The following is a 23,544-nucleotide window of genomic DNA, read 5'->3' as shown; positions in this document are numbered from 1 at the left end:
GACATCAGATCTTGGATGTCTTTAATCACTCTCTACTTTCTTCGAGACAGGGTCCCTCACTGAATCTAGAGCTCAACAATTAGAGTATTGGCAAGTAATCTCTGTACTTGTCACTGGGGTGAGTGCCACACAACCTCATAAGGTCCAGCTTTTATATGGGTGCTTGAGGATCCAAACTCAGTCCTTATGTTTAAACATCAATTATTTTACCTACTGGACCATCTCAAGTCATTAATGTCTCATTTAAAAAAAAAAAAGGGAGAAAATTCTAAAGTACTCATTTATGAAACGCAGGTCACTGCATTCAGTTCTTGGCACAAAGACTTAAAGAAAAAGATGACTAAACACCTACTACAAATAAGGACAAGAATGAAAAACTGCTGACTAGTGAAAAGTCTTCAATGTACCATTTAACAAACTGGCATTTGTTAATACTTGAGTTATTTTAAAGAGTGCTCAAAAAGCTGGTGAAAGAGATTAAGCCAAGTAGAATCTGTCTCTTACAGTATGATTTTTAAAGCATGTCATCAGCCTCCAAAGAGGATATGAAGGATGCAAAAACACAATGAACTCAGTTAAAAGTGTGCGCACATGCACACACAAACACACACGCACACACATGCACACATACACACATTCACACACAATCTTAATAACACAAAATTCAAAATCACTTTGTAAAAAGGCGAAACACTAAAAACCAGATGCTCATTACATATCAAGAATATGTCACTCTAACTATTTGGATTAGATGCAATGATTTCCTCGACATCTGTGTGACATACTGGAGACTGAATAGGAAAGTAAAGACTAGCAGTTGCCAAGAATTATTGTTTGGTAAACAAACATATTGTTGGGAAAAGCACATGAATCTTGACTGGATCAAAACTAATTTTTGCTAAATAAGTATTTTTAAGGAAACTGAATACAGATTATATATTCAATTATTCAAGTATCTATGTAAAAACATTCAGGGATAACGTTTTATAGCTATTCCAATCTGCTTTTACAAATGACCTGAGAAAAAGTCATCAAATACAACAAAATATTAACAATTAGATAATTTGGGTAAGGAATATATAGAATTACTATACTAGTATGTTTTTTAACTTCTAAGGTTTGAAATTTATCAAAATATAAAGCTGACAGAATATAAAATCAGTAAGTTTATTTTATTAAGTCCAATGTAACAAATAAATAGCATGAGCATGTACCAGCTTGCTAAATTAGAAAAAGATATTCCATATTATCTCACACAATAAAAGTATTTCCTGTGCCAATGTAACATTTAATATGATGAAGGCAAATAATTCTGTGACAATTCTCTGCTTTCTTCCTCCCTTTTTATCTTTTTTTCTTGAGTCTTCAACAGTTCCAACTACTTTCACTAACTAGGTCTCTGAAGAAAATTCACTAGACATGGCAGGTATAATGGAAGATTTTTCTGTCCTTTAGAAATATCTCCCTGCCCCTCAACATCACATTTTTAAAAAGTGAACCAAAGTCTGAGAACAACTGTTTCACCTCTCTCTTCAGATAAAAGAGAAATACAAGTTTAAAAGGTTTCACTCACTGAAAACAACTCAGGACAAATCCCTGAAACCAGTTCAATGTACACTAGTAGAATGACATAGCAACTGAACTCTAGTTGAGTAGGTGTGCCTTAATTTCTACTGCTTACCGACTTCCTTTAAAAATCCCTAATTTTTTAAAAACTAGAATTGAAGCCAAACCTCAATAACCCAGTGAAATGAGGAAAGGAATAAAACAATGAATTCAAGCTCACAACAGTTATAACAATGGACAATCCATGCATTTACTCTGACCTTTGCTGTGTACTGAAGAAGGATGCTACTTGGCATGTCGGCCATATCACAGTCTTGACACTTCCAAGGGCTTAAGCAATTTGGACCTGAAAATTAGTTACATATATATACATACATATCATTGAACATGCATGGTCTCCTTGATTCTGTTACCAAAACAAAATTTAAAATCAAGATGCTTCAAGCTACTCAAATAACATAGCTAAAACACACTGTGCAACACGTACTTTAGTTTTATGCCACCTATAAATTTTTCGAAAACCTAAATAATTTGGGGAGATAGCAATCTCTGCTGTCAGAAGGACACTGTACGTAGCATTATGACAATACTGTAAAATACAAAAAAATTATTGATTTATTTAATATAAATAAATTCAAGATTAAGAATATAGAAAAATTAATCCTAGCACTCAGAAGACAGAAGCAAACAGATCTCTGTGAGTTCAAGGCTAGCCAGGGTTATATCATAAGACCCTATCTTTAAAAAAATTTTAAAAACCCAATGTGAACAGACAGCAGAGAAATAGAAAGTAGGTAACAGTATAAGTAATGTAAATAACAGTGCTCAATTTCATTTGCAACTAAATGTAAGCTCAAACAATGTTCCATTAGACATATAATGGAAGAAAAATGTGTGTGTGTGTGTGTGTGCAAGAGAGAGAGAGAGAGAGAGAGAGAGATGCGCACATATGTATAGGTAGGTACAAGTGCTCATGAGGCCAAAGGAAGATTTTGGGAGTCTTCCTCTATCTTTCTCTTCCTTAGCCTCTGTCTATTCAGCATCCAATATGTGCCACAACTAGATCCACCTTGTTTTTATTAAACTCATCTTTTATTCAACCTGACGCTCACTATTTTAGCTAGGTTGGCTGGCCAACAAGCTCACATTAACATTGGGATCCTACTCATTTTGAAATATTCATGCCATCTGAGCAAGGTATTCTGCTGAAAAACAAGTTACTTTACAGAATTATGTACATGACTCTTAAAAGACAAATTCAGAATATTCTGACAAAATAAAACTATAAAGCTCAAATGTAATGAATATATTATATTCAAAAATCATAGCCAAAAAATAAAAAGAACATTTAAAGTGTTACCCAAGAATACCTAACTGTATGCCCTCAGAAATTCTTCATGCATATTAAAACATAAATCATAAAAGTGACAAGTTCTGGACCAAGACTCAAGATTTTAAAATTAATTATATGATTTCTTATGTAGACAGGCTTAGACTTGATTTCTGTCAAAAGTACTGAAAACATTATGGATGGAACTGAATGACCATAACATTCACTCTAAAAACCTAATTTTCAATGTGACTGCATGGTAATTAGAACCTTTAAACAGAACACTGAAGTTAAATGGTGTCATAAGAATAGGGTCCCAATCTAACAGGGTCCCTCATAAGAAAAGGAAGAGACACTGTAGCAATCAGGTCTTTTTCTCAGTTCATGTACATGCTGAGGAAAGATCAAGTTGATATTACAGTAAGAAAGGGGTCACTAAAACAAAGAAAAGCCTCACTAGAATGCCTCATATTACTTTAACCCTGGATTTTTACTCCCACAAACATGAGAAAATAAATTCTGGTGGTTAAAAAGGCAGTCTGTAGTAATTTATAATGGCAACCCCAGAGGATTAACACAGACTATTTACAATAATTACAATTTAAGTATTACTCACAATGAAGATAGAGCTGGCTCAATGGTTATGAATGCTTACTTCGCTGGCAGAGGATCTGGATTAGGTTCCCAGTACCCTTTTCAACCAGCTCCCAACTACCTGTAACTCCAGTTCTATAAGCTCAGATGCCCTCTGGCCTATCAGGGCACCTGCACACACATGGTGACATGAACTGACAAAGGTGCACACATGTGCACATACATAAATAAATCTTAAATATTTCCTAAGTGCTAGTTTTTGTTATGCCTACTAAAAAGTTTACTGCATGACAGGCTTTTATCTTCAGTTCCAATTGAAACAACCACAGGTCTATAATGTCGTTAAATCACATAACTCTTTAGGATACATTCAGGCAAAAGCGGGGAAAGGACAATCATACATACTGGGACTGTACATGCTCACCTGCTAAGTATAAAGCTTTGACCTGAGGAGGCTGCAGTGCTTCATGGAACACAGTAACAGATCCTAGCTGGCCCTCCAGGGATGTGGGACAACCCCATTCACTATCTTGGGTTCCAGCTGAGATTAATTTGGTAACTAATTTTGATTTTTCAATTGTTCCTCCCCAGGAGGCAGATGACAATATTCCACCAAAGGATGTCCGATGAGGTGTAATGGGAGCAGAAAACGGAGGATCTGGGATTTGGGATGGTGGAGGAGTAGTGGTTCTTTGCCCAGCTGAGCCAATACAACAGGAAGTAAATGGCTAAGAGTTAAGAAAAAAATGACAAAATTTACACAAATTTAAATAAATCCCTCTCTTCACATTTCAACAGTGTTAAGGCTGGTTAGGTGGCACACTTAAGTCCCAGAATTGGTGAAGGCCAAGGCAAAATGATCATGAGCTGCATAGAAAAACCCTATCTCAAAAAACACAACACTAAACAATGAAATCTAATGCTATGGAGCTGGACATGTAGCTCCATGGTAAAATACTTATCCAGCATGTATGAAGCTTAGGTTTAATATCCACCAATGCAAAAATAATTGAATGAATTTTAAAATTAAGTAAAAATCAGATGAAACAAATGCATTAAAAATAAAATTGGAAGTCAAATTTTCAATTGGATCATGACATATATATGAATCAGTATCAAAGTTACCTTTGGCAAAGAGAATATAGACAATACTTTTATGAATCAATAAGTCTTTGTATTTGATGGGTATTATTGTTAAAAAGTTAAAAAGAGCTTACTTTACCAACAGTATTATGTAATAGTATAATGTTAATTAAAAAGCTTCCTTCAACAGTCATGATAAGAAGCAAGAAAGTTATTAGGTAAATCATACTGACAAATACTCTACTTCATCCTATTAGTCCCAAAAGACTTTCTTAACGTCTCTAAAAGCTGTTTTATGTGTGGAGGATAGAGTTTGAAGCTTCTCATCACTAGTTCAAATGTAACAGAGACAGGAGAGTCCACCATAAATTTCCTTAAATATTTTATAGACTTGGGAGAGTATTTTTTCATGATACTTTGGTCTGTTCTATTCATTTCTTTGGCTTTGCTAAATCTACTTTTCTACGTTTTTTATTATATTTCTTTCTTGAATTGATTTTTTTTTCACATAATGTCAGACATTATCTAAGAAAAATGAGTATCATTTTACTATCTCTTAACATAAAGAACATAGCTAAAAATTTTTAGGAAAAAAATTAGCATGTATTTCCTAAATATTTTCAGGATTTTGCAATCACTTAGACCTATAAAGAAGTTACATATACTCACTTCATTCATGGCAGGAAATCTGAGAGGGGCAGAAACCTTCTGTTGTCCATTGTCATAGATATAGACAAGACTCTGACCAAAGGGCCTTTTTCCAGGCATGTGAACGATGGTGATGTTGTGCTGACGAAGTAAAGTGTACATTAAAATGACTAAAATTGCATCATATCTTTGCAATGACATATGCTTACACAGTATTCATAATTTTTGTGAATATTAAGGACAGCTGATTCAATGATGTTCTCAAAACAAGTAACAATTACTTATATACAAACAATTAAGCCTTTACCAGAATAATCACAAAAATTCTAAGTTTCTTCTGTATTTTCTAATGGTTTAAAAACTATTTTTTTAATGAGAAACATTTCATATTTTTGAGATAAGCAAAAGAAATACATTAGCTTAACAACCTCACATTTTGAATTAAAATTTAAAATCAGTCGGGCATTGGTGGCTCATGCCTTTAATCTCAGAACTCAGGAGGCAGAGGCAGGTGGATCTCTCTGAGTTCAAGGCCAGCCTGGTCTACAGAGCTCGTTCAAGGACAGGCTCCAAAATAATACAGAGAAACTCTGTCTCAGAAAAAAAAAAAAAAAATTAAAATCAGTCTAGAAAATCTTCAAGACCTCATAAGTCTTAGCAAAAAAATCATTACTGCTTCTTTAATGAAAATGGTAAATAAGCTAACATTTTGTAGACAGAACTTTGCTGCAACGAACTTGGAAATGGTCATTGGCAAAGCAGTCAAGACATCTTCATAGAAATGCATCAAACTATTATACTTTCTAAAAGAAAGATAGAATGAAGAGTTTGATGTGGCATCCTAAAGTCTTACCCAGAGAGAATCACAGAAACTGTGGTCAGGAAGCATAACTGTTGCATATTCTCTTTTTGTGCACACTGCCACAACCAACATACCTGAGTGGGTAATAAAAGCTTCAAAACCCATTCCACTTCCTGTAAAAAAGCTAACAAAAATATGTTATCAAAACCTTTGAAATCAAGTTGACAGTCTCTTCATCATTGAAGTTCATTATCATTAACTATAATGCCATCACAAATATCTTCATCAACAATGCAGAAAACTTAATTCTATTGCCACACATCAGCCAAACTTTGTCTTAGCCATTTCTTAAATCCATTTTGGGCATAAAGGTTAATAAATTATAAAAGGTAACATTAGAAGTAGGAATTCATTGTCAAACTAAAGCAATGGTTCCCAACCTTCCTAATGCTGTGACACTTTAACACAGTTCCTCAGGTTGTGGTGACCCCATCATAAAATTATTTTCACTGCTACTTCGTAACTGTAATTTTGCTACTGTTATAAATCAAATATAATTATCTGTGTTTTTTGATGGTCCTCGGCAACCATCCTTCAACCCCCCAAAAGGGATCGCAACCTGCAAGTTGAGCCTCTGAACTAGGAAAAAACTAAAAATTTCAAATCTTTTAAATTCTTCCAAACATCCAGAAAACGTACATAAAATTCTTAAAAATCATAAGGCATATTAAAAATTATTAGCCACTGGGGCCTGAATGTCTTACATAAAAACACAGCTCCTTCAATGGAAGAGTTTATTATTTTTCTTCTTCACTTTTATACCACTTTCATTTGTGTTTCCTAAAGCCCCTCAGTATTTAGCAAGAAAAATATATAAAATACAGAATTATTTTGAAAGCAATAAAGCACTTCTAAACTATATACAGCCACAAGATGAAGAAGTTTCATAAGCTGTTATAAAATTTAAAAACTAGATGCTTTATCCTACTTAAGAATCATAGCATATACAATGTGACAATCTTCATTTATATCCCACAATTTGTACCATTACCTATATAATTGCTTCCTTTTTCCTCCTTTGTTAGCAGTCCCAAGGGTTAACTGATCCTGATCTAGGCAAAACCAAGCGGTGAAGGAAAATGCAGACCCAGGCCATTTCTGAATGGCAGGAACAGAAATTCCTGCCATACTATGTGACAAATTAAAATACTGCAGTGCACTCTCAAAACTGAGTTTCCGTGCCATTGTCAGGATTGCACGAGTCACAGGAATGGTATACGGGTGGATAAACTCAGATTCATCTACTCTCAGCAATCGTAGTAGTCGACGGACTTCTTCTGAGCTCACAGACTGACTTCCCAAGGAACCATGAATTGCAATCAAGTTCTCAGCACAAATGCGATGTAGGGAAGAATGGGATTCAAGGGTTTCAATGATTCTTATTCCCATATTTGCATTCACGCATGTTGTTCGGCTCTGTTTATTAATGCAACAAATTTTTTTCAGCCAGTCAGAGATGAAGATTTGTAGGTCATGGGATTCTAGCTCCGGAAGCCATTGGATAAGAACCAGAAGAGGATGGACATTACTAATGCCCAAAATACCAACTGAAGTATGATCACCCTCTACAGCCTAAAAAGTGACACAAAAGTAAAAGGTTAGTTACTATTCTTAAAGTGGAAATAATGGAACTTCCCATCATAAAGGTTACAAACTTACCATATTCATAAGTTCTTTAAGCAGTTCTAATGATGGCTGACCCAAAGATTTTAATACCTCAAACATGTGCATATAGCCAATTCTTTCTTTAAATACTTCCTAGAGGGGAAAAAAATATATCAAAGAACATTTTCAATACTACATCTGTTGGAACATTAAATGTCAAAAGCTTATTTAAACTATTTGGTTAATAAAATACAGAAAAAGATTTTGAAATCAGTTTTATTATCTTACATTATTTATATGTATCTATATTCATTCCCTGCCCCAGAGTCTTTCTATATCCCTTTAAACTGCCCTTAAAATTGAAATCCTTCCATCTATCTCACCTATCTCAGGACTGGGATAACAGGCATGTGCCCTTGGACCTGGCTGTGTTCATCTTAAAACGGATTCTATATTTTTCTGTAATAATAATAAAGGTATAAAAGTCCAGCAAAATGCAAAACAGGTGAAATTAAAACAACTGTCTTATAGAACTATGTATGTTCTGCTTATTAAATTCCTACACCCTAACCTTCTTGATCCCTCTGTCTCCCCCACCCTTATCCCACAACACCCAAGAAAGGGTTTCACCATATAGCTTTGGCTGGCCTGGAGCTCTGATTCCATAAAAGGAAGGAAGGAAAGAACAAAGAAATGAAACAAAGGAAGAGAAAAACAAAGAAGGGCTAGATTAGATTCCTGATTAGTGTAGTGGCCAAGAACTAAAAAGGTAGAGACAGAAGGCTTGAGAGCTCAAGGCTACCCTGGGTTATAAATGAGACCCAGTAAATGTATCTCAGTAGCAGAATGGAAGCCTTGAGCTAGGTCTACAACTATGCTTAAAAAAAAATATTGTTTTTGCATTTTTTATTTAAATCAGAAACAGTCTTATTTTACATAACAATCCCAGTTCCCTCTCCCTCTCATCCTCCCAGGCTCCCCACCTACTCTCCTACCACTCCCCATTACTCCCCATCCACACCCCAGGGAGAATGAAGCCTTCCATGGGGGATGCTCAAAGTCTGTCACATCATTTGGTGCACAGCTTAGGGCCTCCCCCTTGTATTTAGGCTAAGAGAGTATCCCTCCATGGGGGAATGAGCTCCCAAAGTCCAATGCTCAAATTTTAAGTGGCCAGAATAGGAGTACAAAGAATTTTCTCTATGTTCTCTTTGTCTAAATAAGTTCACATTAGCTTAAAAGTAAAATATAAAGACCACCCAAAAATCTAGAAAATAGAAAATCATTCCATTAAATTAGGCAAAAATAGACACACTGCCAGGAGGTTGTGGTGCATGCCTTTAATCCCAGTACTTGGGAGGCAGAGGCAGGATCATCTCTGAGTTCTAACACTGCCAAAGTTTTTTTTTGTTGTTGTTGTTGTTGTTTGTTTGTTTAGATTGATTTATTATGTACACAGCATTCTGCCTGAATGTATGCCTGCAGGCCAGAAGAGGACACCAGATCTCATGACAGATGGTTGTGAGCCACCATGTGGTTGCTGGGAATTGAACTCAGGTCTTCTACAACAGTCAGTGCTCTCAACCTCTGAGCCATCTCTCCAGCCCTAGGGCAGTCAAAGGTACACAGAGAAACCCTGTCTCAAAAAAACAAAAAAATAGATACACCAACCATAAAAAGATTTAAACAAAATTGGTATAACCAATTATCTCTATAAAGAGTTAGCTGTGTCCCAAGGATAAGAAGAAAGTCTTATCAAGAGGTACTTTGTCATAAAACCTATCCTTTAGGGAGAAAAGGTTAGGGCCCTAAACATACTAAGTATATACTCTGCTACTGAGCCAGAGCCCATCTTGGTACATAAACTTTAAAATTTTAAACCATGAAAGGTATTACAGAAAAACAAAAACAAAAACAAAAAAAAAACCTTTAAAATGACTTGAACAGCCTTTAAGGTTTGAATTTCAGAAATAATACTAGCAATCTGTTTTACTAATAAGTGAATTTCTGAGTGCTTAAAGTGATTTCCCTTACAAACAACAATAAAACCCTATTACTAAATGGCAAGTAAAATTAGAAATCAGACTATAAAGTTTGCAATAAACTTAACCATAGATTACAGTATTTTTCTTCCTTTTTATTTTTATTTTTGTTTTTATTTTCTTGTTTGTTTCTTGAATGGGTTTCTCTGTGTAGCTTTGGAACCCATCCTAGAACTCACTTTTGTAGACCAGGCTGGCCTTGAACTCACAAAAATCTGCTTGCCTCAGTGTCCCAAGTACCACTGGGATTAAAGACGCATACCACCACCTTGCCGAACTACAATATTTCAAGGAACATTGCTGGTAGCAGAAAAGTGGAGCATATGGTACTTCAGAGATGAAGATCAGAAGTTAGGGCAGTGACCATGTCACTAATATGAACTATGTATTTTAGCATATGCCTGGCATGTTACACAGACATCTCACAATACTTAGAACCTCTCGATGAGCTACTTATCAGTATACGAGCATAATCAGACAAAACTACAGAGACAGTGGATAAGCACTGAGATTAAGGATCTGGGAGGATGGCTCAGCAGTTAAGAGCACTGGTTCCAATTCCAGAGGACCCAGGTTCAATTCCCAGAACCCACATGGACGCTCATAGCCATCAGTAATCCAGATCCAGAGGATCATGTATGTCTCATACAGATATAAATGCAGGCACCAATGCACATAAAAATAAATAAATCTTTTTAAAGAGAACAAACAAAACTCCAAAGTAAATTATCACAAAAAAAAAAAAAAAACAAAACAAAACAAAGCAAAACAAAACAAAACAGAACCATATAGCTACTGCATTGGGAAAACAAGTCCAGTACTGACAAGGTGAGGAAAGCACATGGGGCTAGGGAGATTGAGTCAGGGGAGGAATAGATGAGAGAAAAAGAAAGAGAGAGACCATAAAAGAGGGAGCCATTACAGGTTGGAAGAGAAAACTGACTTTAGAGAAATGTTCAGAAACCTACAAGACTGACCCCAACTAACAATTTGAGCAACAGTGGAAAGGCTACCATAAATGCCCTGCCCTGATAATGAGATCGACGACTAACTTATCCACCATTATGGAGCCTTCATCTAGTAGCTGATGGAAACAGAAGCAAACACCCACAACTAAACACTAAGCCAAACTAGAATCCAGATGCAGAGAGGGAGGACAAGATCAGGCTACAGAAACCCACAGAGATAGCTAACCTGAACAAGGAGGAGCTAATGGGCCTCCAGACTGATAGCTGGGAAACCAGCAATGGACCGACTCAGACCCCTGAACATGGGTTTCAGTTAGAATGCCTGAGCAGACTAAGGGACCTCTGACAGTGGAACCAGGATGTGTTCCTGGTGCCCAAAAGGACTGTGGGAGCACATTCCCCATGGAGGGATACTTCCTTAACCTAGAGGCAAGAGGGAGGGCCTAGTCCCTACTCCAAATGACTTGACAGATTTTGTTGAGCCCTCCTGGAAGGCATCACCCTCCCTGTGGAGTGGGGGGGGGGTAAGATGGGAGAGTGGTGGTGGGGGCATGGGAGGGAGGGAGAGAAGGAAGGAGAGAGAGAGATGGAGGGATCACTATGTAAAATAAAATTAATTAATTAATTAAAAAAGAAAAATATATTGTGGATATTTATAAACTAGTCAAATAGCAAAACTGATTATTTATTTAAAAGTTATATAGATGAAACTTAATTATTTAAGCTCAATAACCATACATTCACTCACAACACCAGCAATATGACCCCTCTAACCCCAATAATGTAACCCTCTTTTGAACAAGACTATAAACAGTTATTAGTGTGCAGTTCAGTGATCAATGTAATTTTTTTTTTTATATATAGTCTCACTACATAGCCCTGGTTAGCCTGGAACTGGCTATGTAGACCAGGCTGATCCCAAACTCACAAAAAGCCATCTGAGTGCTGGGATTAAAGGTATCTACTACCATGTGAAGTCACCAATATCTTTGAAATCCTCAAGTATCCATAAAAGAGTTCATCTATAAACTTATTAGCAAATTATAAGAAGATAAGCTATTTTTGTAAACTACTTCATTACAGGTGTTATGCCATGCATTTTATACACTTTCACACATCACTTTGGAATTTATAGAGCAAAAACTGATAAAATGAACATATTTTAAAAGATCCATTTCTCACCTTAGCAGCCGGAGAATTCTTCATCACTGCTGTCAAAGCTTGAATGGTTGATACAGCCAAACAATCCAACTGTCCCTGAAACACCTACCAGAGGGGACAGCAAGAAATTAACAAACGTACTGAGGATTTTGTTCACATGGAAACCTTTGTTCTGTAAACCTGAAGAAATAATCACATGCATTACATTCCTCTTCCTATCAGATGGATTGTTGAAACACTATAATCTGAAAGAAAAAGTTACTTAACAGAAGATAAGCTGTATGTCAAGAAGAATGAAGCACATTCACTTATTACATTAAATGTTCTGAGGGGGAGGAAAAACAAACTTTACACATGCTTTTAAAAAATAATGGACAATCTCAAGAGGAGGGGAGGGAAGTCTGCAACTAGAAATTATATTATGCTTTAATTTCCCTTCAAAAATATACTTGAACTTAGTAGGCTTAATTTCTAAATACTGTACTGAAATGGTAATGGTGTGGACATATCTTTAAACAGGCACATCTATTTCTACAAAAAATTTGAGGCAAATAACAAAAATGAAATATGTAGTTATTAGTACTGACATGTATTGGAGAAGACAATCCTTAATGCCAAAGTTTTAGGCAAGAATTAAAAACTTTGACTTTTATTTAAGCTTAATCATAAATATGAGATGCATTAAATATCAGGAGACTCTCCGGGAAAATAAACCAATAACTGTCATCAATAATACTAGGATAAATAAATATTAAACATGGCTGCTATGTAAGACTTAATGAACCTTCACAGCATAGACTTTAGACTAGAAAGCTGGGGGCTGTAAAGATGGCTCAACAGTTAAGAGCACTGGCTGTTCTTGCAGAGGACCTGGGTTCAATTCCCAGCACCCACATGGCAGCTCACAATAGTCTATTAATTCCAGTCCTCAGGGTTTGATGCCTTCTACTGGCATCTGAGGGCACTGCAGTCTTATAGACACACAAACTTTAATACAATTTAAAAGCAAACAAACACATTATTATGACCTGAAGTTAGCCATTCCACAATAGCATTCTCTTTTCTAACTCCAAATAGAACTGATCTGCACACAGAAGAAACTCTTAAGATCTTTGTGTTCAGCTGATCCTACATTCCAAACAGCTGGACAAAACAGCCCTACAGACTACAGCTAGGATATCTGAATCTTCTTCGAATCCCCCAAGACAGCGCCCCTTACCAGCAGGAAGTAGTTTGGAAAGAACGACGCCCAAATTCCCAAATATTGTGTATAAATGTTTGTTTTCATTTAATTGGACTTTGTTATATAAAATTAAATAAAAAATACTCTATATGCATAAAAAAAAAGATCTTTGTGTTCTATTACCTTTTATGTTTATTTAATCTAGAGTCCTGACTTTCATTGGTATTGTTGTCAAGTATTACATAGGAAAAACATGTAGTAAATACTTGAAGATATGGACTAAAATTCTATACACACAGGTTCATACAAATAAAATCTGTGTGAGACTTTATTCAGGAATAAACTAAAAAGACTTCATTATAGCTACGTTTTTAATTTCCATAGACTTTTGCAAAAAAATTTAATATATATAAGAAGCTCTTCAGAGAGTCTAAATAGGAGAAATCTACAGCAATAAAGAGCTCTATGAATCTCTATTTTTATACCCAAAAATAGAAATTAACAAATTACAAAAGTCTCTTTTTCTACAACTCAGTAAACTTAAACATTAAAATAACTCTAACAAAACATATATAAATTCTCTAACAAACTATGTTGAGGAAAAAAAAGCAATTTTACAGGTAGGATTTTGTTTCTTCTCAAACTAATTTATCAAATATATTTGGAGAAAAAACAAATACATCTGTTTTGATATTTCAATATAGAGTTGAATTGTGAGAACAGGAAAAAATCAAATTGTATGCTCATCATCTTCTTCCCTTCCTCCTGGATTCAGGTTGTCCATTGAATTACAATCATTGTGTCAATAAGAAGCCAAGAATGAAGATATTAACAATGACTACGCATATTCACAAACAGAGCCCTCACGTCCCAGTACACCACAGTGCTTAGAAACAGCAGCCCCTCACACACAAAGTCATTACCAGATGGTCAACAGTGATACTGGGTTCCATTCCTGCACTTTTTATCTTCCCAAATCGAAGAAAAAGCACACACTATCACAAATAGAATTATAATGGTGATTTATACTTTACTTTAAATAATCTTGAAAAATAAATAATTACTAGAATTAAAAGGTTTGTGGTTTTGGAGAAATAAGAAGAAAAGCACAGGAACAGTTAACCCATTGATTGATTCTGGGCTTCAGCTGAAACAAGATGCAGGTGTTGGAGATACCTGGTCCTCACTTATCTCTGTCAGTAATTGGTTGGCAAGGTCTTTCTCGTTCTTGTCTGCCACCATACTGTGAGCATTTAAAAATAGCTGTTAAAAACAGAGACAAGAATAATGGAGAAAGAACATTAAATTGTTACCTAAAAGCAGAAGGTCCAGCTGGATTTCCATGTCTCTTGAAAAATTATCCAAGAATCCACATGAAAAGTACATCACTTCCAAAAAATAGATTATGATTTGCTTTCTGAATAACAATTTAATAGTAGTTTACATACTACATAACTATTATAGATACAACTCTCCTTTAGAACTCAAGAATTATTAAAATATACAGCAATAACTAACAATATTCCCAAATTCTTAAAGAATAAGCAAAGGATGACATTCATATAAGAAAGTTGCTACTGAGATAGATAAGACACTATAGAAAAAAACATGCTTACATTAATACATTTGCAAAATCCTATTAAGCTAACATTAAGAGGAGCTCTTTCCAAAAATATTTCTCAGAGTCCCAAAGAGACTAGTGTGTAGCTTGCCAATGGAAGTCAGTGTGCAGTACTGACTGCCCAAATTTATCTGATCTCACATTTTATTTTAAAAAAAAAAATACTCTTCAGCAGACCCTATTGCATTTTTTACTGTGTAGTCTGGAAAGGGAAACTGGGGAAATCTCTCTGGCACACATGGGGATTATAATTAAGTGTCTAAAAAACTTATTATAGTGGAAGCATATATGTGTGTGCATTAAAGGGGAGAAGCATATGCCACAGTGCACTTGTAGAGATCAAAGGACAGCTTTATGGAATAATTCGCTCCTCACACCTTTACATGGGTTCCACAGGTCAAACGCTGGTCATTTGAGGGACCTTTACCCAATGAGCTGTATCACTGGCCCACAATTACTCTTTTACATGAAACAAAGTCATTGAGTACTTTAGTTTCAGTGTATTAAGTCAGCATCCCAAAAGGTTTTGGCTTCTGTCAACTCAATGAGGAGAAAGAAACTTCAAATGAAAGTGAAATGGAAAGAAAGATTTAGAAAAAAACTAAAAGCATCCTAAGGAATTTCTTAGGAAATTCTGTTATTTCAGAAATGGAAAAGGTTGAATTACATGTGTAAATGATACAATATAAAAGAATCCTGGCAGCAGTGTAGTGTAATATGGGACGCAAGAATACATGGAAATCTTAAAGCAAGATTAGGCTTTGGAATCAGAGACCTTGATTTACATCTTGGTTTCATTCAACTTCTTGATTACTTGGGTTGAACTTGTGCTACCTAAACTGGTAAAATCTGTAAATGATTCTTAATATCACTGAGAGAGAGTGTGTGTATGTATGTGTGTGGTACACACTTAGGAAGGTACTCTACAACTGAATTATATCCCCAGTTGTTTGCTACATCTCCAAGCTTATTTACCTGTCCCATCCAATAATCATGCAGGTTACACAATATATAATCTATGGTTTATTTGCATAATGTCTAGCACATAATAGGGATTTCAAAAATGAAAGCCAATATTAGAAGGAAAAATTACAAATGAAATTAATTTCTTTACTACTGATGTGCAAAGGAATTGGGATGTTCAAACAAAAGTAAAATTAAGTAGTCTCTAGGGCCAGGGATCTAACTCACTAGTAAAGCACAACCCAAATCTGATCCCTGGTACCACACCAGTCTACACAAAGAATATTTTTAAAGGTCTTGCTCTTAAAACAGAAAATATAAATCTAAAACGTTAAGACATAGTCAGAAAGCATAAGACTTCAGCCTTATTTTTTTTTAATTTTTTTTTTTTATTTTACAGGTCAATCCCAGTTCCTTCTCCCTCCCTCTTACCCTCTCTCCTCCCTCACATGCACCCTGACCACCCTCCCCTCCCACCCCTCCACCCCCATTCCACATGTAGGGCTATGCTATCCAGGTGGGGTCAAGTAGATCTGTCAAGTTATTTGAAGTAGGGACTAGGACTTCTCTCCTGTCTCTAGGTTAAGGCAGTATCCCTCCATGGGGGATGTGTCCGCAAAGTCCTTTTGTGCACCAGGAATACATCCTGGTTCCACTGTCAGAGATCCCTTAGACTGCTCAGTCCTTCTAGCTGAGACCCATATTCAGGCGGTCTGAGTCAAGCCAAAAGGATGGTTTTAAATCCTATAGGTTGTGATTTATCTTGTAAGTAAAATATCATTGGATCATCAAAATGCACAGTACAAAACTCAAAGGATTAATAAAATATTAACATTCATCACATCTAATCATGAAAGTCTAGTATTTGATGCCATACAATATATATTCTAAACATATATAAGAACTTTACATTATAATGAATCTTAGTTGCCAAACACAAAAACCTTTACCCAAATTCTTGGGAAATGAACACATATATAAATTGGTGAATATCATCTACAAAAATGCCAGAGAAGCTACCAACAGCAAAGGACAACAAGCAGCTCTGTTAAAAGTACTTGCTGCACAAGCCCATCAACCTGAGTTCCATCCCCAGATGTCCTCTGATCTTCAGATGCACATTTTGGCATATGCACACCCATTTACATCACGCAGATACACAAACACATGCACGCACACGCGCGCACAAACACACACAAACACACACGCATACACACAATAAGTTTTCAAAGAAAACTACCAACGGTCAGTTTAAAGTTTTCCATCAATCCATAAATTAGTTTTGCTACCTGACAGCTTTAGTTGGAGTATTTTCAGTAAGGATGGATGTTTAAACAGTAAAATCATTCAATTCTGCATTATTGTATAAAACAGACTAAATGACTTGTTTATTAAAAGCAGTAATAAAATGATACAGAAAGCAATATTTCAGAACTTAAATTTTCACAAGATTTCAAGTATTTTTAAATATTCAGAAATCATAACTATGTTCATAAGATGATATATTGTCAATAAAAAAACTGTAATTGTCACCAGGTGGTGGTGGCACATGTCTTTAATCCCAGCAATGAAGAGACAGAGGCAGGTGGATCTCTATCAGTTCAAGGCCAGCCTGGTCTACAAACAAGTTCCTGGACAGTGAGTAAATTTAACAGGCTCTTCTGAGATTGGAGGATTTGGGTATTTGCCTAGTTCCTGGACCAGAATGTATGACTACTGAATGCTGCTACTCTCTGTCTAGCCTATGTTGGGCTAAGTGAGAGCATGAGAGGCACAGTGGCTGGTGATAATTACATACTCTTAGAGAGAACAGCCTTGGCTGGAATCCTGCTTCTGTCTCTCACTGGCTTTGTAATCTTGGACAGGTATAAACCTTTTCTCACCTCTAAGATGGGGTGAGTATGCATATACTAATACAGTCTAGTTTCATAATGATAATTAAAAGTTTATCTGGTTTAAAAAAAAAAGGTAAAACTTGGCTATGTACTGAAATGCAAACACAAATTAACAACAAAACTTTTGGTAATGACATGCTCAAATTTGAATCAAAATAAACCCTTCTTGCTTGTTTGCTTTTTTGAGACAGATTCTCACTGTGTAGCTCTGGCTGTCCTAGAACTTACTACATACATGAGATTGGCCTCAAACTCCTAGAGATCCTCCTGCCTTTGCCTCCTAAACACTGAGATCAAAGGCATGCACCACTATGCCCAACTAAAATAATAACATTTTTAAAAGTAAAAAGCAATGCTAATAAGATAGTTCAGAAGGATAAAGCACTTACTGCCAAGCCTGATGATCTGAATTTACTTCCTAAGTCCCACATGCTAGAAGAATAAAACCAACCCCCACAAGTTGTTCTCTGACCTCCATATTCCTGCTATGGCACATGTCCCCACACACAAGTAAATAGGCAAACAAACAAATGTTCATAAATATAAAAAAAAATTTAATAAAGTACCTTGCAGTTCTGTAGAAGTCGTATGAGATGTTCAAAGCAATTACTGTTAAGAAAAATGGCCTGAAGAACAGGCCTGTCTGCGCAGTCTAACATGGCTGTGATGGTATCTATAAATTAAAAACAAAATCACTCATGTAAAAGTGAAAATTTGAAATCAAAAATATATCATCATCATTTTAAAGTTAGGCTTTTCAGTTGACAGAACAGACGTAAATTAATTGGAAATAATATAGATGAGGAACAGAAAACAAAAGTCGTAATTAAGAAAAGTGAACATTTTCATGTTTTATAATTCAAGCTAGTTTAAATTTTACATAAGACTGGCAAATATTTTTCAGCAACTTCCTTAGTTGTTCTTTTATGAGGCTTTTGTCTGATTTGATATTAATAAGCAGTATCTGTTTATGATATTTAGTAGCCAACACTATTGATGGTAGATAGCCGTCTGTATGCTGTGAATATGTTTTTCTTATTTGTTGATGAATAAAACTGTTTCAGCCAATGGACATGCAGGATTTAGCCAGGCAGAAAGTCCAAACAGGGATAGAGAAAGGTAGTAGGTGGGGTCAGGGAGATAACATTTAGCTGCCAAGGAAGCAAGAGGTCCAGGCATCACTGGTAAACCAAGACTATGGGAAGATACATAGATTAATAGAAATGGATTAACAATTAAGAGAGTGCTAGCCAATAAGAAGCCTGAGCAACAGTTTATAATTAATATAAGCTTCTGTGTGTTTATCTGGGACTGAATGGCTACGGAACTAGGTAGGACAAAAACTTCCACGTACACATGTACATATGAGTTTACACACCAAACCATTACTAGTTCTTATTATCTGAGGGTGAGATATAATTTTTTGTTTGTTTGTTTTGTTTTTCTAGACAAGGTTTCTCTATATAATTGCACTGACTATCCTGGAACTCACTTTGTAGATCAGGCTGGCCTCAAACTCAGAGATTCTCCTGCCTCTGCCTCCTGAGTACTAGGAAGGATTAAAGGCATGTGTCACCACTACCCAGCCAAGATATAAAAACGTTTACTTTCTTTTTTTTCTTAATAAGTTTCCTAGTTTAGCTGCAATGTCAATATCTGCCTCTGTAATAAGTACAGTTATTTAAAAATTTAACACAGGGAACACAGAATCATATAAAATATTGATCACAATTCACAACATAGTAAATTGTCATTGTAGGCTCCATCAATGAAACTTTAAAGTCCAGTGTACAAGACGATCATGAGACACTCGAGAAATCTGATGGGAAATGGCAAGCTGTAGTTCTGTATCTTATCCGGTGCTCTATTTCACACAACACAAATTACTGAGATAAAGGGGAACATTTCTTTTTATATTAGGTTATATATATACATACATACATACATACATACATACATATATAGTTATTGTCATTTCCAAATATTCATCCCTACATATAAAACTAAAATGGGGATTTAGATGAGCAATAAAAAGTAAGCAATGACCAACTGGTATGTTTCATCTAGAATCTGAAGTCTGGAATGCACTTGCAGTATCACTAGTTTTGCCATGCATTATTCTCCCTTCAGGATCACAAAGCTAGTTATTCACAGAGTATGGGCCTGTATCATCAGAGCCTTTGCCTTTCCGTGCCTGTTCTGCTCAATAGGGGCTGAGAGACTTTGGAAAAATTGCTGAGTATCTGACTCCCCATACATTTATCCTTTGGAAGGGAATAATGAGTGTGAGTCACCTATTGTTGATTAAAACAATAGAAAGAAAGTATGTACTACAACACTGTAACCAAAACAAAAATGAATTGTTGTCATTTTGAAGGAAAAAAAGAAATCTTATGAACTGATTAGGGAATTTGCAAAGCACAGAGAACAGGTATATTTGCACAGAGACATAAAACAATCAACACAAAGAGAAGGAAAGGAAACAAAGACACAAGGGTCCTCTATGATAACTGGATGTCATGTTCTAAAAGAATAGAAATACTAGAAAAGTATTTATCTATTTTTGCCATAAGTAAAAAAAGTACACCTTCAAAAAACTTAATCTTCCTGGCAATTTTAGTCATAACTTTCTTTTTAGCACAGATACTTTAATGGAATAGACTATCAAAAAACAATAAACACATTTCTCCTTGATAAAGTAAAAATGTAAACAAACCAAGTCCATACTAATTATTTGGCAGTCAAAAATATAAATACTCATTATCTGAACTAAACAGCCAATATTTTTAATACAATAGACCAGTATTTCAAAAGAAACTGAGAATAAGAAAGCAAAAATGAACCAAGAAAAGAACTTTATTGAGCACTTACTGAGCATCTTAATCTGCAGAGCTATGAACTGGCTTTCCCACCTCCTGGACCTCCTCTGTTTAGGTAAAGCTGAGTGATCTGAATTGAGCAATTTAAAATAGTTCTCCAGTATGGTACTGGTTTCCACCTGACGCTGGTCAGAGCTGCTAGTAAGAAGGATATGTACCACTTGTGTGAGGCATTTCAAAGTTAGTTCTCTCTTCCTACCCACTTCCTCAGGATCTCCTTCCTCCCATGAATCACAATCAGACAAAACTCGCATGAGAACTTCCATGGTGGCTGGAGAAATTGCTTGCAAAGCATTCCTCTGAAACAATAAAGACAATAAAATATAAAATGAAATCTAAAAGAGGTGGTATATGTTTGCAATAACAGAGAATTAGTAAGCTTATGGTAACTGTTTCTTTTCAATAAATTAACAAAGTTATTACAATAAACTCAATAGACACTGCAAATGTTACCCATATGTAAGCCTTATTTTGCTCACTACTAATCTGAAGCTCACTTTCCATCTTTTGCAGCTAAAAGTAATCATGTAAGATAGTTCTGCTCATAAGAACAGAGTATTCTTTACAAGTGAAAAGAAGTTTCTTTGTTTTTTTATTTTTATTTTTTCCCCCAGCCTGGAGAGCAGACACAATGCTTAGAACCACCTACATTAGAAAGAAAAAAAAAAATCAAAGAATTAAATTGTAGGCAGTATACAGAAAGTAAAACAGGACACCCAAAAGTTCTTAGTCCATGAACATTTCTCAGAGTTCCTCTACCCACTGCCTGCATTTAAATTTCTTAGCCAAGATTTTTAAAACATCAGTTTCATTGAACCTCTCTTAGATTTTGTTATTTACAATAAATCCATCACAAATGACTTAGTTATATAAAATGACAGGCTGATTCTACAAACACTTCTGAAACTCCTTATATTAAGTAAGTGGTTGCTGTTGAAATATAATGAAGCCAGACCCCGCTACTTGGGGGAGGTTAAGGCAAGAGGACCAAAAAGTCCAAACCTTGCTTGGGCTGCAAAGTGAGTTCGAGACTAAAACAGACAATTTAGTTAGACTGTCTCAAACTTTAATTGTGAAAAAAAGGGTGGGAGTATATACAGTTCAGTGCTAGCGCAATGTCTAACACATGTGAAGCCCTAGGTTCACTGTCCAGTAATGCAGGGTAAAAAGAATATGTGATGAACATAATCGTGCAATAGTTCGTAGGTCACTCAGTCTTGCTATTACCAGTAATAATATTAACAATAACTAGTATTATAGAAGAAAGTACTGATGGCATACCCAGTATTTAATCTCCCCTAAAACTCTTACTACTAGAACCCATAATGTTTTCTTGGACACATGGCTACCAACAATAAAGATCATACTGCCTACTTCACCTGCTCATAAGAAGGCCCAGGAAGTGAATTTTATCATCTGGACACCTTTGGCCCTTTTACATCACAGGACTGAGCAGATGCAGGGGAACACATCTCTAGTCCCAGTACCTGAGAGGCAGAGGCATGCAGACCTGATCTACAAAGTGAGTTCCAAGACAGCCAGTACTATATAGTGAGACTTAAGAAGGGGAGGGGGAGGGAGGAAGAAGGGAGGGAAAAGAAATCTCCTGAAAAGATAGTTTGCTCGTGTCAGTATTTCCTTCATGACCCCATTTTTGTGGTTCAAATGCCAACATTATGGTCAAATACTACTGCTCCTAAGAAACTGACATTCAGAAGGAATCAAGAGTCCCTTTTTATTTTCTTTCTTTCCTCAAAAGTGCTAGGGGATGAACCCAGAACTGTGACATGCTAAGCATGTGCTGCATCACTAAGCTACAACAACAACTCACACATACACTTTTTGATTCAGAGACAAAAATAAACTAAATTAAGCTCGGATAATTGTTGTTCAGCAAATGAGATACAATCCTATCTTTGTTTTTACAAGTACAGGCCATTCTGTTCATTGTTTTACCTTGACCATGTGTCCTTTAGTCATTATAAATATCCTGTAAATCTCACTGTTTTTCACATTATAAATAATCTAAAGACAAATAATTGATCTGAGCTCAACCTCTGTGAGACAGACACATTTCAAAACTGGGTCACACCAATGTCCTTGCATTTATCAAAACCCAACAGGTTCTCTTCTGCATATTCACCAATCTAAAAGACAAATATGTCAGTAACAAGTCAAGCACAATGCTTTGTGAAAGTCTCATTATCAGACTTTTTCTTTTTTCTTTTCCCAATGGTAAGCTCATTCTTATATCATCAAATATTCAACTCAACTAAAATTTCCTTATCCTGACCCAACACCCAGCAAATAACCTTATGACTTCAGAAAGTCTAACTAACTATGGCCTGATCACAAAGATTCTGAGGAGTTTTAGCATGTAACATAATAAATTGAGTCACTGGTACTTATTTCCTTTTTCATGGTAACTGCTCATTACAGAATTATCTTTAAGCTTCATAACCCACGAGTACTAACAAGAACATGGCTCTAGGTACTCAAAGATGAATGAGACCCGCATAGGCTCCCCATCAGTCAACACCACCATTACTATTTTTTTTTTCATGTTTATCTACCAATTCTTATTCACAACAGTAAAAAAACAAAAAAAAGTAAGGTTGGGCAGTGGTGGTGCATACCTTTAAGCCCAGTACTCTGGAGGCAGAGGCAAGTAGATTCTGAGTTCAAGGACAGCCTGATCTATAGAGTGAGTTCCAGTACAGCCAAGGCTACGCAGGGAAACAAACAGAAAGTAAGATCTAGAGCACTGTTCCTTTCATCATAGGAAGACTGCTATCTTCCACCAGGATCAAAAGAAGTGCACAAACTCTACCAGGAAGCCTAAATAAAGACAATGGATTCTAAAAAGGGGATAGGATAAATGAACCAGAGAAAGAAAATTTAGTAGTAATTTAAAAGTGACAGGTGTGAATATGCACTGGACATAAGACTATTTAATGAGAAATATGAGAATATAGATAGAAACAAAAAACAGAAAAGACAGAGAATTTCGGCTTAAATTCCTATCTGAAAAAGAAAAGAGGGATTAAACATGGATATACCAAACAATCTGTTATTGCATTTACTTGAGAATAAAACAGTATTCTCTCAAATCTCCAAATAAAACTCAAGTGTGATCCAATATCC

At 35.7% G+C, this 23,544-nt stretch overlaps 1 protein-coding gene across 1 annotated transcript in view; it reads right to left on the bottom strand.

The window, feature by feature from the left end:
* The window catches only part of Nbeal1 (neurobeachin like 1), a 147,629-nt gene that overhangs the window by 76,649 nt on the left and 47,436 nt on the right, over positions 1-23,544 (bottom strand). Inside the window, exons 8-17 of the mRNA XM_051190293.1 lie at positions 20,393-20,699; positions 18,088-18,194; positions 14,219-14,305; positions 11,881-11,964; positions 7,743-7,841; positions 7,075-7,655; positions 6,075-6,207; positions 5,243-5,362; positions 3,915-4,218; positions 1,827-1,912 (exon numbers count right to left, since the gene is read on the bottom strand). Coding sequence (XP_051046250.1) covers positions 1,827-1,912; positions 3,915-4,218; positions 5,243-5,362; positions 6,075-6,207; positions 7,075-7,655; positions 7,743-7,841; positions 11,881-11,964; positions 14,219-14,305; positions 18,088-18,194; positions 20,393-20,699 — 1,908 coding nt within the window. The remainder of the gene's footprint in view (positions 1-1,826; positions 1,913-3,914; positions 4,219-5,242; positions 5,363-6,074; positions 6,208-7,074; positions 7,656-7,742; positions 7,842-11,880; positions 11,965-14,218; positions 14,306-18,087; positions 18,195-20,392; positions 20,700-23,544) is intronic.

This window comes from Phodopus roborovskii, unplaced genomic scaffold (genome assembly GCF_943737965.1).
Source record: "Phodopus roborovskii unplaced genomic scaffold, PHOROB, whole genome shotgun sequence".
NCBI classification, from domain to species: domain Eukaryota; kingdom Metazoa; phylum Chordata; class Mammalia; order Rodentia; family Cricetidae; genus Phodopus; species Phodopus roborovskii.
The sequence above is the reverse complement of the archived record's forward strand: the minus strand, read 5'-3'. Positions and strand labels throughout refer to the sequence as shown.